The 13,226-nt window shown below is 44.5% G+C and overlaps 2 protein-coding genes across 2 annotated transcripts; one reads left to right on the top strand and one right to left on the bottom strand.

Moving 5' to 3' along the window:
* The first annotated feature begins 419 nt into the window (after positions 1–419).
* On the top strand, positions 420–3,465 carry rag2 (recombination activating gene 2). Its single transcript, XM_024282441.2, has 2 exons — positions 420–1,315; positions 1,856–3,465. The coding sequence occupies exon 2, from the start codon at positions 1,870–1,872 to the stop codon at positions 3,463–3,465; it is 1,596 nt and encodes a 531-aa protein (XP_024138209.1). The 5' UTR covers positions 420–1,315; positions 1,856–1,869.
* A 2,727-nt stretch (positions 3,466–6,192) lies between these two features.
* Positions 6,193–13,226, bottom strand: rag1 (recombination activating 1). The gene is made up of 4 exons (XM_036212481.1): positions 12,840–13,226; positions 11,503–11,859; positions 10,292–11,415; positions 6,193–9,480 (listed from the first exon to the last, which is right to left on the bottom strand). Exons 2-4 carry the CDS (start codon positions 11,835–11,837, stop codon positions 7,703–7,705), a joined length of 3,237 nt encoding a protein of 1,078 aa, XP_036068374.1. The 5' UTR covers positions 11,838–11,859; positions 12,840–13,226; the 3' UTR covers positions 6,193–7,702.

Raw genomic sequence — 13,226 nt, 5'->3', positions numbered from 1 at the left:
TGAGTTTTCGGATTTTAAAGTGTGCAAAAACGGTTATGTCAAATCATAAAAAGTAAATAATTATTATGGAAGAAATATAAATGGCGGTGCCTTAACCTAAAGTTTTTGATTTAAGTGTTATTTTGAATGTTTAATTCTACATACATCCAGTGACTGTTACCAGCTATTCATCTACCTTCAAAACGCGCTGAATACTTTTTAGGGTCTCCGCCTGAAGCCAACCTGGCTACTGTTGGGCCAACGCATTCTCATTCCCAAGAGGTCACATTGACGTTTGATTAAAGACCCAACCGCGTCCCTCTTTGACGTTTCGAGTGTCCCCAACTCGTCGTTTTTTGACGTGCTGGCTGTTCATAAAATCGAGGGTCCGCAACTCGCGGTTAACAGTCTGTGGACCCGAGGACCACAGACTGGTTGCGGTATTGAACGTGGACTGGTCCAGTACCAGTAGCCTAACCCGGGCCTGTTTTAGATGTGGTACTGCGTCCGGTTCGCGCCTGGTACCACAATTGGTACCAATTCGGGTCCAGTACTGCGTCTGGTACTACATCCAGTACTGTCTCCAGTACCAGGTGAGGGTACTGGTACCAGGTTTACACCAATTAACCTATAGCAAGTTTTCTAGACGTGGGAGGAGTCTGGAGTCCCTGTCCAGGCACCTGGGCCTGGACAGATCATGCAAACTCCACACATAAAGTACTGAGCTAGTATTTGAATGGTGTGGCAAGAAAGCACACACAATTTCACAAAATTCACACACAAACGCACAAAATTCAGTCTTTCGTGAGGACTACAAAAGGAAAAAACACATTTTATTTGTTTCCTCCTGACTCAAAAACCACACTAAAATATATTGTCATCCAAAAAATAAATTTTTCATTTGACATTTTATTGTTTATTCATAAAGTTGCTTTTCTTTATCAACAGAGAAATACATTTGTGCAAAAAAATGTTCAATGCAATCTTTTTCCTGGACGTTTTCAATCTAATCAACAAACATCTCAAGTATAGAAAGAGTTTAATGCACGACTAAATAAAGAAAAAAAAAGGTTTTATATGCAGCTTAAAGTCACAGATATCACTGAAGTAACTTGCCCAAAGCATTCAAGCAGAACACCTGGCAGTGAGGAGCAGTCACAGACTGTTAACCTCAAGATGTGATAGCGTGTGTGAGTCAACGGAGCTTCAAAAACTCTGCCACTTTCTGCCTTTGTCACAGTTCAGCTACACAAAGAGATCTTAAGCTTTATTGCTTCATTCAAGAAAGTCTAAGATTGTCCGAAAAGTGACTTTGGATCCCACAACTGCCTGTGAGGTAAGTAAAATACAATTATTGTACAATAGAAGCTGATAAGTAAAAGCTTTCAGTGTTTTTTTTTTGTTTTTTGTCAAAATGTGCTTATTGGCAGTAAAATAATGTAATGTATAAGTACTTTAAATGTTTTGTATTTTTTGCATAGTATTCTGATTTAAATTTGTGAAATTTAAAAGTGCATATTTGTGTTTTTAAATAGAAAATGTTCATGAAGTGAACCCTCAAATCACAAAGCTAAAATGTTTTGTTCAGTTCAGTCATGTCAATATCGGTTCAATGTTTGTCATGTGTTTAAATGGGTGTGACTATGATGTATCATTACATCATTGATAATATTGATACAAAATTGACAATATAGATATCACTATCAGTTTCAAGTCGAGCTGAGGAAAAACTGCCACATTACATCATAGTGTGATGTTTTTATTTCTACGCACATGTGGGATGTTCATGTGTAATAACAGGAAGTAAAACATTTAAACCTCCACGACGAGAAAACAACAGCTGAGTGACCCTGTTTGTGTTCTTGTTTTGACTCAGGCACCTGCTGGATCATGAGTCTGCAGCCACTGACTCCAGTGAACTGTGCAGGCCTCCTGCAGCCTGGCTGCTCCCTCCTACAGCTCGATGGGGAAGTTCTCTTGTTTGGCCAGAAGGGATGGCCCAAGCGCTCGTGTCCAACAGGTGTATTTGGTGTACGCTTTAAAAAGAATGAGATAAAGCTGAGGGCCATTTCTTTCTCCAATGACTCGTGCTACCTGCCCCCGCTACGCTGCCCTGCTGTCTGCCGGCTCGACCCCTACGACGGCCTACCAGAGAGCTATCTCATCCATGGCGGCCGGACCCCGAATAATGAAATCGCCTCCAGCCTGTACCTGCTGACTGTGGACAGCCGTGGTTGCAACCGCAAACTGACCCTTAAGTGCATTGAGAAGGAGCTGGTGGGAGATGTGCCGGGGGCTCGGTACGGCCACACCATGAGCATGGTTCAAAGCCGGGGAAAGACAGCATGCGTGTTGTTTGGCGGGAGGTCCTACATGCCAGTAGGAGAACGAACCACTGAGAGCTGGAACAGTGTTGTCGACTGTCCTCCCCAGGTTTTCCTCTTTGACCTTGAGTTTGGGTGCTCCTCTGCTCACACTCTACCGGAGCTCAGTGATGGACAGTCGTTCCATTTGGCTCTTTCCAGAGAGGACAGCGTGTACTTCATCGGGGGCCACTCACTCTCCTCCGACTCACGTCCACCTCGTCTGTATCGCCTGCGTGTCGAGCTCCTGCAGGGCAGCCCGCTGCTGTCCTGCGAGACCCTGGACACGAGCTTGTCCATCTCTAGTGCCATAATCACTCGCACAGGTCCCGCTCACAGATACGTCATCTTGGGGGGATATCAGTCAGACTCTCAGAAGAGGATGGAGTGCAGCGCTGTTGTATTGGATGTGAAGGGAATCCACTTTGAGACTCTAGACCCACCCAAGTGGACTCCAGATATTATTCATAGTCGCACCTGGTTTGGGGGGAGCTCTGGAGAAGGTCGCATCCTACTGGCTGTTCCCACTGAAGGACGCCCGTCCCAGCCGGACACGCATTATTTTTATCATGTGAGCTTCCAAACAGATGGAGAAGGCCAGGATGAAGAAGGACTCCAGGCCTGCAGCCAGGAGTCAACAGATTATGACAATTCTACCCCGCTTGAAGACTCAGAGGAGCTCTACTTTGGTCGGGAGCCACATGAGCTGGAGGACAGCAGCGACGGAGAGGAGGACACCTACAACGAAGACGATGAGGAGGACGAGTCACAAACAGGCTACTGGATCAAATGCTGCCTGGGCTGTCAGGTGGACCCCAACACGTGGGAGCCATACTACTCCACAGAGCTCCACCGCCCCGCCATGATCTTCTGCTCCAGGGGGGAGGGGGGTCACTGGGTCCACGCCCAATGCATGGAGCTGTCAGAGACCCTGTTAGTTAAGCTTTCTCAAGGCAACAAAAAGTACTTCTGTCTGGATCACGGAGGCCTGCCCTACCAGGAGATGACCCCACCTCGACAAACCATGCCCCTGAAACGCACACCCATGAAGGTGAAAGACAGAAAAACTCTGATGATCAAAATGTCCCCAAGCAAAAAGCGCTTCTTCAAAAGGCTTTTTTAACAGACTTGTTAAAAAAAAGTATCATGCATCAGATGCATATATTTATAATAAATAATATAGAAGAATTAAAACAATCTGTTTCTTCTGTGTATTTCTTGCCTGTTTAAGAAATTATATTGAATCATTTGAAGTTCCTTGGTTTTGTTTTGAAACATTGTTTTTATAGATCCTGTAAAATCAGTCTTTTGCACTGTATTGTTCTTTGTCATTAAAATAAAGTATTTTAAAATGTTGGTTGGTTTATTTGTATTGCCATTAGTTTCTTTCTATTTACCGCAAGTACTGTAAGTAGAAATCTAAATAATTTAAACAGTGCTGCTGGTGTTTAATGAACTCCATCCATCCATCCATCTTCCTCCGCTTCATCCGGGACCGGGTCGTGGGGGCAGCAGTCTAAGCAAAGATGCCCAGACTTCCATCTGCCCGGCCACTTCCTCCACCTCTTCTGGGGGGACCCCGAGACGTTCCCAGGCCAGCCGAGAAACATAGTCTCTCCAGTGTGTCCTGGGTCTTCTCCGGCGCCTCCGCCCAGTGGGGCATGCCTGGAACACCTCACCAGGGAGGCATCCAGGAGGCATCAGATGCCCGAACCACCTCAACTGGCTGAGGAGAAGCGGCTCTACTCCGAGCTCTCTCCGGGTGATTGAGCTCCTCACCCTGTAACTTTTCAACCATTAACACAATCAACGATATTCCAGTAGATTTTAAAGCGAGAAGATTTTCTCCTTCCATTTTATATACTATATATATACTAATATATACTAGCAGATAGCTGGATACCATAGGAAACTATCACAAAGACTAAATCAATTCTTAACTAACTTTAATTTAAGATGGCAACATCATTTAGCAAATCTTAAGAAAGGGGTAAATAAAACTGTCTGTACAGTGGGTGAGTCCAAGGCTCAATCCGAATTATTCCCTTCTCCCTTCCCCTTCATTAGCCCTCCAAACTTAGAGTTATGAAAAAGGTGTATCTTATATTTCAGACGTCTCTTTGTCAAAGACGTTACTAATAATTGCTGGTCCGCTAGCGTTAGTCCGGAGCTTCAAGCACTTGAATATACATAAAAACAGTGGTTTTGTAACTTTAAAAAGCGTGTGCTGCAACAAAAAGTCATTACTTACATTTAAATGTAAACGTCTGTGCTTCAGGGCGCACCTACGTGAAGAAAAGCACTTCTCAGCGTGATGCGGTTTAGCCTCGCGAAGGAGAACTTTTTATCCCTCTGTTTGGAGGGTCGGATTAAAAAAACACATTTGGACTAAAACTCCTCCTTCAAATAAAGAGGAAGGGAGGAGGGAAGAATTCAGATTGGGCCTAAGTAAGGCAACTTAGTCCAGCTGAGACCCCTTTGTTGCTGGCCAGGCTCCACCCTCAGCAGCTTCCAGAAACTGGTGACTTCATTGTGATGGCTGCATATGCAGCCATGGTATCTCCAGAATCATGTTTTCTGTTCTCCAAGGACTGACCCACAACAAAATTAAAGCAGACTCATTATTCAGTGAAATATGATGGCCAGTCTGCCCAGTGGAGGCTTGACATTTTACCGGGCTGGTCTAGCCTCTTTTAATAAACTAGTTCACTTCTATAAGAAGAGTGTCAGGGTGAGAATAGCAACGTGTCCAAATCTGGTGGTTGCATGGCAACTGGTGGAATGTTTCATGTGTGGCAGGATTTGATTCATTGGCTTGAATAGTTTCAGTTGTGTTCTGTCATGAAAAAAGTTTGGATGCATGCAACCCTAAGAAAAAACTGCCATGGACAAACCACCAAAGTGGAAAACAAAAATCTTGAATAATAAAGTGCAAAAATAAATGTTGATTAAAATAAGTCAATTAATTTTTAGAAGACCAAAAATCCTAAATATTACAAAGTTATCAACCAGCTAAAATTAATGACAGCCGCTTCTGCTGTGTTTCTGTGTCTCTGTGACTGAGGATGAAGGTTGTCTTGCATTAACCCGAGAGGGGGGAATATTATTATTGTCTTGAGCATTCGAGCGAGCAGCTTCTAACACCTCCTGTTGAATTTGCTGAAAAAGAGGCAACTAGGTCGCTGCGTGACCGTTTAATTTAGGGAATGCCATCCATCCATCTTCCTGACCGCTGTGTCCCTTTCGGGGTCACGGGGGTGCCGGAGCCTATCCCGGCTACTGATGGGCGAAGGCGGGGTACACCCTGGACAGGTCGCCAGTCCGTCGCAGGGCCTCAATCACACACCCATTCACTCTCACATCCACACCTAGGGGCAATTTAGAGTCACCAATTAACCTATGAAGCATGATTTTGGACGGTGGGAGGAAGCCGGAGTCCCCCGGAGAAAACCCACGCATGCACGGGGAGAACATTCAAACTCCACACAGAAAGGTCCCAGCCGGGATTCGAACCGGGGCCTTCTCGCTGTGAGGCAAGAGCGCTAACCACTGCGCCACCGTGCAGCCCAATTTAGGGAATGCCATTTGAAAACTTTAACAAATTTTGATTTATCTTAGCACTAGTTTAAAAATAGTTAACCTGTCACAAGATATTTTAGAATGAAATAAAGATGATTGAGTTGATATATATTAAATTACACATTTATTTTTTATGTTCATATTTCAGCTTCATAGGGCTGCAAATCCTGTTTTTTTAATTCTTTATAAAAAAGTTGTGAGTGCACCTTTATGCAACCATCAAACACTGAAGACACTAAAACAGCCAAAATAAGAACTCAAGAGCAAGAAGTCATGTTTTTTTTCTCTTTATTTAAAACATTAGTAAACATTAAATGCACAAACTCCATCATCCAAAAAATATCTCATCATTTTGATTGTGGATGTGTGGCTTTGTGTAGTGCATTAACTGCACATACAAAATGAAAATAATGAATAAATGTGCACAGAAAATAACTGATTAGTGTGATATTGTTGTATTGCCTGTAAATAAAAGTCACCAGAGGATCCCTGCTGCAATCCCAGTAAACCCTTCACTGATAAATGCTGCAGGTGTGGAAGCATAAAATAAGGAAAACATTCTGAAATGTGAAGAATTGGAATTTTCAGAATCATCCATCATCCATTAGTTTAGAAATGCAATTCATTACTGCAAAAACAGACGTGAGACAAACTCCAATGAAACTTGCTCAAAAATGATGTTATTGCAGGACTGGCTGACAACCATGGGGTAAAATGTGAATATTTCATCACAGACATCTAGTCAAACTTATGACAGTAAAATAAAATCAAGTATTCAATCAAATAAGAAAGCAAAATTACCCGTCACAATTCAAAATGGTGCGAGCACGAAAAGACAGTGTAATCAATCAATCAAATAAATAAAAGTTGCCAACAAATCAGTTTATTCAAGGTCTCTTTGGCTTCCGCCCATCGCTCTCCTCTGTCAGCAGAGACGGTTACAAAAAATGAAACAGAGGTCTAAAAAAAAAACATCCTCTCCTTTTTCAGGTCCATGGAGCATTAAACATCGTAATGGACCATTCTGTATTTTTCTACCAATAAAAAGGTCAGTATATACTTTATTAAAAAAGATTAAAAAAGGCATCATCTATCCTCTACTGTGCAAAAACTAAGAGAGATAAAGAAAAGAATTACTTCAAAGTGACCAAGCATCTATTCTGGCCCTCAGGGACCTAAGATAAAGCACTAAAGTAATCTTTTTTAGAGGCCCCTCATAAAACAAAGAACATTTGGGTCTCTGTGATTGCATTTCCCACCAGCTAAAATGATACATTAAAACAGTGGCCACAAACAAGATCTTTTTAACACAATTTCACTTCAGGACTTGCAGCTCTTTCATCTGTTTCCATAAATATTCGCTCTGTAAAAATTCATAAATCTGTCATGCCCTTGCAACACAATAAATTGCACCATATTTCACATGGCAAAGATTACAAAAAGAAGAGCATGAAAAAATGCAGAGAACTTTGGTTTCTTTGAAGATAGTTTGAAGTAAAAGAATTTACAAGCAAGAAAGAAAACAAGTCAGATGCGTTAGGAAATAAAATGACTTTTGAAAACATATACATTTCAAGCATAAAACATGAGTAACTCACTAAGCACTCTAATAAAACGGTGACATTCACCAAGATACACAAAATCCAAACAAGATTTAGAAGAAATTTGAAAAAAATGAACCAGTATTTAACTCAAGGAGTTGAAAAGAAAATACTGACCAAAACATAATGAGCAAAGATGAAACTAAAATGGAATTAATCAAAGGTTTGTTGGGATAAAAATCATAAATCAGGAACTTCAAGAGACATGTCCTCATCTAGGGTCTCTACTGGGTCGATAGTGGCCTCATCTAGGGTCTCCACTGGGTCGATGGTGGCCTGGAAAGCTTTAGCAGAGTCCTTGTGAGCCTCCATAAACTTCTGCAGGAACTTGGAAGTGTAGAGCCAGTGGTGCTTCAGGACGTCCTCCAGCTCAAAGGCCTTTGACTGACGAGCATTCATCTTCCTGAAGCGCCGGAAAAGTTTATTTGCCGACTCGTTTCCCTCACTGGCCCAGGCCCCTATGGACCCATCTCTCTCTATGATTTCGGGCACATGAGCCAGGGTCTTGTGCAGGTAATTTGTTATTTTTCCGTTGTACCTGTATTTGAAGGTAGAGGAGAGGAGGTCAGCAAAACGCTGGGAGTTGAAGCTGTAGCGACACAGCTGGTCGGGGCACTCCTTGGCTGGGCACGTGGCCCGCCACACTGGCTTCATCTGAAGGTAAAGCTTCATCAGCTCCCTGAGAGCCTCTCTTCTCTCCTCTGATGGCACCAGCTCACACACCACCTCCACAGCCTCCATGGTCATTAGCTTGCGGGCGTAATTTCCATTCATCCTCATTATTGGCTTGAGCTTCATGCTCTTCCTCAGCTGTTTATCTAAGGCTGCCCTCCAGCTCCGCCGTTCCTCTCGACTGGGGTTGACCTTTTTGTACACTTCTCCGATCTCGTCCTGGAAGATTTTGTAAAACTCTGTGGCATTGCCGATGTCGCAGTGTAATGCGTCCAGCGTGGGCTGCGTCTCCAGGAACGGCTTGGCAGACACGCCTTTGACTCTGTCCCGCAGCTCATCAGCAGACTCAGAATAGGGGTTGGTTCTCCATATTTCATAGCGTTCAAGATTCTCGTCGTGACTGCGAGTGATGGAGTGTAAGACCATGTTCTGAGCAGCCTCTGCGCGGCTGGAGTCACACAGTGTGCAAACATAAGTTGACCCCGAGGCCTCCAGGCCCTCCATTTCACGCACCATTTTCTCATCGTAACCCGTGCCCCTAAAGTGGAAGCGAAAGGAGCGTTGCAGGCCTCCAATGGACAAGATGAGCCTGCTGTGTTTCATTGAATCTCGCTCTGCAACTATCGGCCCCAGGATGGCTGTGAGAGTCTCGTGGTCTGACTCATCAACAAACATTAAGCAAAGGGGCTTGCAGGACAGCTCTGAGTTTGGCTTAGGCTCCGTGAAAACAGTCACTTCTTCGTCTCCGTCTTCTGCTTGGACAGATATAGACATTATAGTGAAAGAGAAGCGGACAGCTTTCTCAGGAACAGCTGGTCCCCCACCGTGTTTCTCGCTGACATCACCCATGCCATCACAGCACTCTTTGATCAAAACGCTAAAGCCTGAGGTGCAAGCGCTGTCTTCCATCCCGCTCTCTCTCAGCCCATCCATGATGTCCTCCTCCAGATCCTTCAAAGCTGCCACCAGTGCCACATCATAGCGAAAACGCCGAGTGATGGTGTCAGCTGGGCAATCATCAACGGATGACGTCCACCCGGAGAGTCCATTAATAATGCCAACATTGCAAGATGTAGACACGTTTTTGAGGGCTGGCTGCCATTCAAAAAGGTGAAAGCCAGGCAGGAGCTCCTTCTCGGCGGCTCGGAGAGTGTGCAAGGGCTGAAAGATCTGGCGTCCACTTGTGGCTTTGACAGTGCGGTACATCTTATGATACTGGCTGCAGCTCAGGAAAGTGTTGACCCGGATAGCCAAACACACAGCGGGACTCAAACCGAATCCTCTGCCTGCACAGGGAGAAATTGAAAAGGGGAGAAAATTAAAGCACGAAATTTTTTTGGAGAAAGTCACAAAATAAAAACAGTTAATAAATCAAGAGGAAAGGACACAGAAGAGTATTTCCAATAGTTGTCAAATTAATGCTAAAACTGGCATTTCCGTCCATCAATTTCCCAAATTTGCAGTTATTTCTTCAATGATCCAGCAGAAATTGCAAATTTAACATCCAAATATGACTGCAGCATTGTCAGAAGCACACCAGCCTATGATTGCAAAATCCAATACTTCCTAATTTCCAAATGAAAGAAGAGAAAAGGTGGTAAATCAGTGAAGCTGGCAAAAGTGATGTATTGCCTCCAGATGAAAATAGACACCAGCTGCCTTCTATTCCCCAGAGAGGAGGATGGTGCTGTCTGTGTAATTTGCAGATACAAGGGCTGCTTATGTTGTTTTGATTCTAACAGCCCCTTCACAAGAGCTGTTATTGTGCATTAAAGGGAGACTGAGAATGAGAGACTGACAGACAAGACGACTTAAAGTGTGGCAGGGTTTGCGCATGTAATAGCAGTGCCTCAATAGACAGAGATGGACAATAATGAAATGTTTTTCTATTCAAACTCCAGAGAGAGAAAACAATTTTCTCTCCCTTCCACAGTGAACTTTTAAACTCATTGTTATTTATGAGATGACTGTATTCCTCAGAGGTAGGTGGAAATATTAAAGAGCAAACACCATCTTAATTAACATTCGTCTGTGCCCCTTTTCCGTGGCCGTGCAGGTCTGTGTTGGCTGAACAAAAGGCTAAAAATAGCTCCTTACCTTGCATCATGGCCTCCAGCTCATCTGCCTGCCGATGCTCATTCGAGGATCTCAGTGCAAGCAGGAACAGGGTCAAACAAACGGACTTGACATCGCCGCCCTCTTCTTTGTCCGCAAATTCCTTCACCTGGGTCTTCAGGTCCCTCAGCCGGTGCTTCTGAGCCCGGCGGGTCAGTGACAGCAGGTGCTGGCGGGGTCTTCCGCCTTTATTAGCAAGCAGGTAGTTGTCAAACTCTAATGTCTGTCGATTTGCTCCGTTTTCCAATTTGTGGCTCAGACAGTGGGCTTTAATCGAATCGAGTCGGACTTCTTCGTCACAACCGTCAGAAGGGCAGAGCAGGAGCAGGGAATGCAGGGCTGATAGAAAGGTTTTGGGTGGAGGGATGAGATCATCTGGGGTACAGGAAAAGTTGCAGGCGGGGCAGTGAGGTCCCAGAACGTGGGTTAATTTCATAATACAGCTGCGGCAGAAGAGATGCCCACAGGGGGATTGAACTGGGTCACAGAGTAAGTGGTCACACACGAGGCAGGTGAGGGAGATGATGAAGTCCACAGGAAGTTTTTCAGAGATCAGCTTGGTGCTTAGGTGCTCTTTTTGGCAGTGTGTGATACTCCTGACCCACTGCTCCCTCTGGAGGCCCGCTTTCCTCCACGCTCTCAGCACAGGACCTTGACGTTCTCCATATTGGCTCAGGCCTTTCTTCTCGAGAGAAACGCTGTCACTGTGGTCCCATCTGCTCCTTTTTGCCAGACTCTGCGCTCTGGGAATGACTTTTCTCCTTTTTCTTCCTGTTCTTTGGAAGGAAATTTTCTTTGGATAGCAAAGATGGCAGTGGGAGGAATGAGGCTTCCATTCAGGAATTTTTGTTCTGGTGAAGCTACAAACCCCCCCTCCTCGTATGGCGACCATACAGCAGCGGTGGCAGAAGAAGAGCGGGTGAATGGACTCTGCGTCTTCTGTCACGTCCACTTTGAAGACGCTCAGGATGATCTGAGGCCAGCTTGTGAACTTGCATCCCATTTTACGCAGCGCACATTTGCTTGTCTCCTCCAGCTTGCCATGAACTTCATGCACTGGTCCTTTGACTTTCCTCAGGGCCGTGCCACAGATGCGGCACAAACACCTGCACAGAAAACAACAAACTCGCGTGGTTAGACTTTTAAAAGCAAATCATAAAGGGGGAAAAAACTGAACTGTGGCATCTAATCACCTGAGGTGGTTCATGTGGGTGTCCATTTCCTGAAGCTTCATATCCACACGCCTGCCAGGACCCTCCACATTCTCCTTACTTTTCCCCCCAAGGCACAGTTTCATAACACTGGCAGGAGCCTCACCAAAACCAGTCTCTTTATCAGAAACCGCTGGAGCTGAGACGGCCGGCGTGGCTCCTAACTCAGACTGTGTCTCACTGGGAAGAGGGGCCCTCTCCATGGACTTCACCCTAAACAGCTTAAACTTCCACTGAGAGTACTCGGAGTGCGGAGGATGGAGCTCATCAGGCACCGCGGATCTGGGGCCATCTGTCTCCAGGCTTCTTCCCGCCATGATGAAAAAAAGATATTTCTCCCTGGAGAGAGGAGGAGAAGACAGGAGAAGATAATTTGACATACAGCAAAGTCTGAAAATAATCCCACCTGTCCATGAGATAATGATACACTGAGAAGACTTAAAGGTTCATGAGGAGTTGACCTTCATGTAGTCTTAGTGTTGAGCCCGCGATACAATCGAAGAGCTTTACTTGATTCCTGTCAAATTAATGCGTCATGCACCCTGAAATCCCCCTGAAAAGTGGGCAGTGAGCTGTGACCTCCACTGTTGTATTTTACCAAAAGTGGCCCTTAGATCTTGTGTTAAATGCACAAGACAAGAACTGGACGATCAATACAACATGAAAATCTACATTTTCCTAGTCTTCACACCCATCCCTCTTGGAGTTTCTTTTTTTTTCTCTTCAACATCAGGTTTTCTAAGTGGACAATCAAACTTCCAACAAGACTGTAAATCATTTTTTTCGTCTTTTTCTAGGCTGGAGCCAAATTTAGAGCAGTGGAAGCCGTTTCAAGAGCTTAGAAAAAAAATCAGGGACCTCTTTTATAACAAACAAATATTGACTAAATAGATGAGGAGAGAAAAGGAAAGCTATTATTGAATAAACATCATAAAGTTTTTTTTATTCAGAAACAGCATTGGTCAATTCAAGGGTAATAATTCACCAGGCAGCCCCTCCTATGACACAGAACGCCTGCGATCAATAATACTGCTTTTCTTATGGATCTTATTTCATCTCCTCCCACATAATGAAAGCTTCACCAGCAGTTCTCAAGCTCTAACAAAAAAAGTATTCAAGCATCTGAGGGTCTTACCATTTCACTTGTACTGCACACACACCAGAGAACAGTCCGTTTATCCATCTTTTAGTGTTCTCGCTGCTTGCTCCCTCAGAGGCTTGAATCTGTCAATCTCCTCTATTTTCTGTCTCTTTGTCTGAACCCTCATCTAAACACACAGCTGAGCCTCTATGCTTGTGTATATCAGCTGGGCCCTTACCTTGTTTTTCAGTGTCAGCTGGCGTCAGCTCCCTTGGGGGGCCCTTTCCGCATGGGAGCACAAGGGAAGCCCTGGAGCCAGACGCCTCCGCGCTGCATACACCATGTACGTCGGCAAGTCTGTTGCAGCTTGGAGCATCTGTAATGAGGAGCTGTGGTTTCATCGACTGGGAAAGCTCCATTGTGAGGGGTATTTATACCCATCCTGCCATGGAATCCCAACTGTCATCTGGAGCCAGCTGAGACACACAGCTGACAAAAAAAAAATGTTAAAACAAGGTCGACCCCAAAGAGCGGTTGTAACAGTTGTATGTTAGAATCCACTAGCAAACCCCAAAACAAACAACTTTTTTACCACAACACACTCATCCACAGCTCCTCATATCCA

Source organism: Oryzias melastigma, linkage group LG6 (assembly GCF_002922805.2).
Source record: "Oryzias melastigma strain HK-1 linkage group LG6, ASM292280v2, whole genome shotgun sequence".
NCBI lineage: Eukaryota > Metazoa > Chordata > Actinopteri > Beloniformes > Adrianichthyidae > Oryzias > Oryzias melastigma.
Note: the sequence above shows the minus strand (reverse complement) of the source record. Positions and strands in the feature narration are given on the sequence as shown.

Coding starts and splice junctions, on each gene's coding strand:
- rag2 (XM_024282441.2), top strand. CDS start 1,870: ATGAGTCTGCAGCCACTGACTCCAGTGAACTGTGCAGGCCTCCTGCAG.
- rag1 (XM_036212481.1), bottom strand. CDS start 11,837: ATGGCGGGAAGAAGCCTGGAGACAGATGGCCCCAGATCCGCGGTGCCT. Junction 11,416..11,502: donor ACCCACATGAACCACCTCAG/GTGATTAGATGC, acceptor TTTTCTGTGCAG/GTGTTTGTGCCGCATCTGTG. Junction 9,481..10,291: donor GCTGGAGGCCATGATGCAAG/GTAAGGAGCTAT, acceptor CTCCCTGTGCAG/GCAGAGGATTCGGTTTGAGT.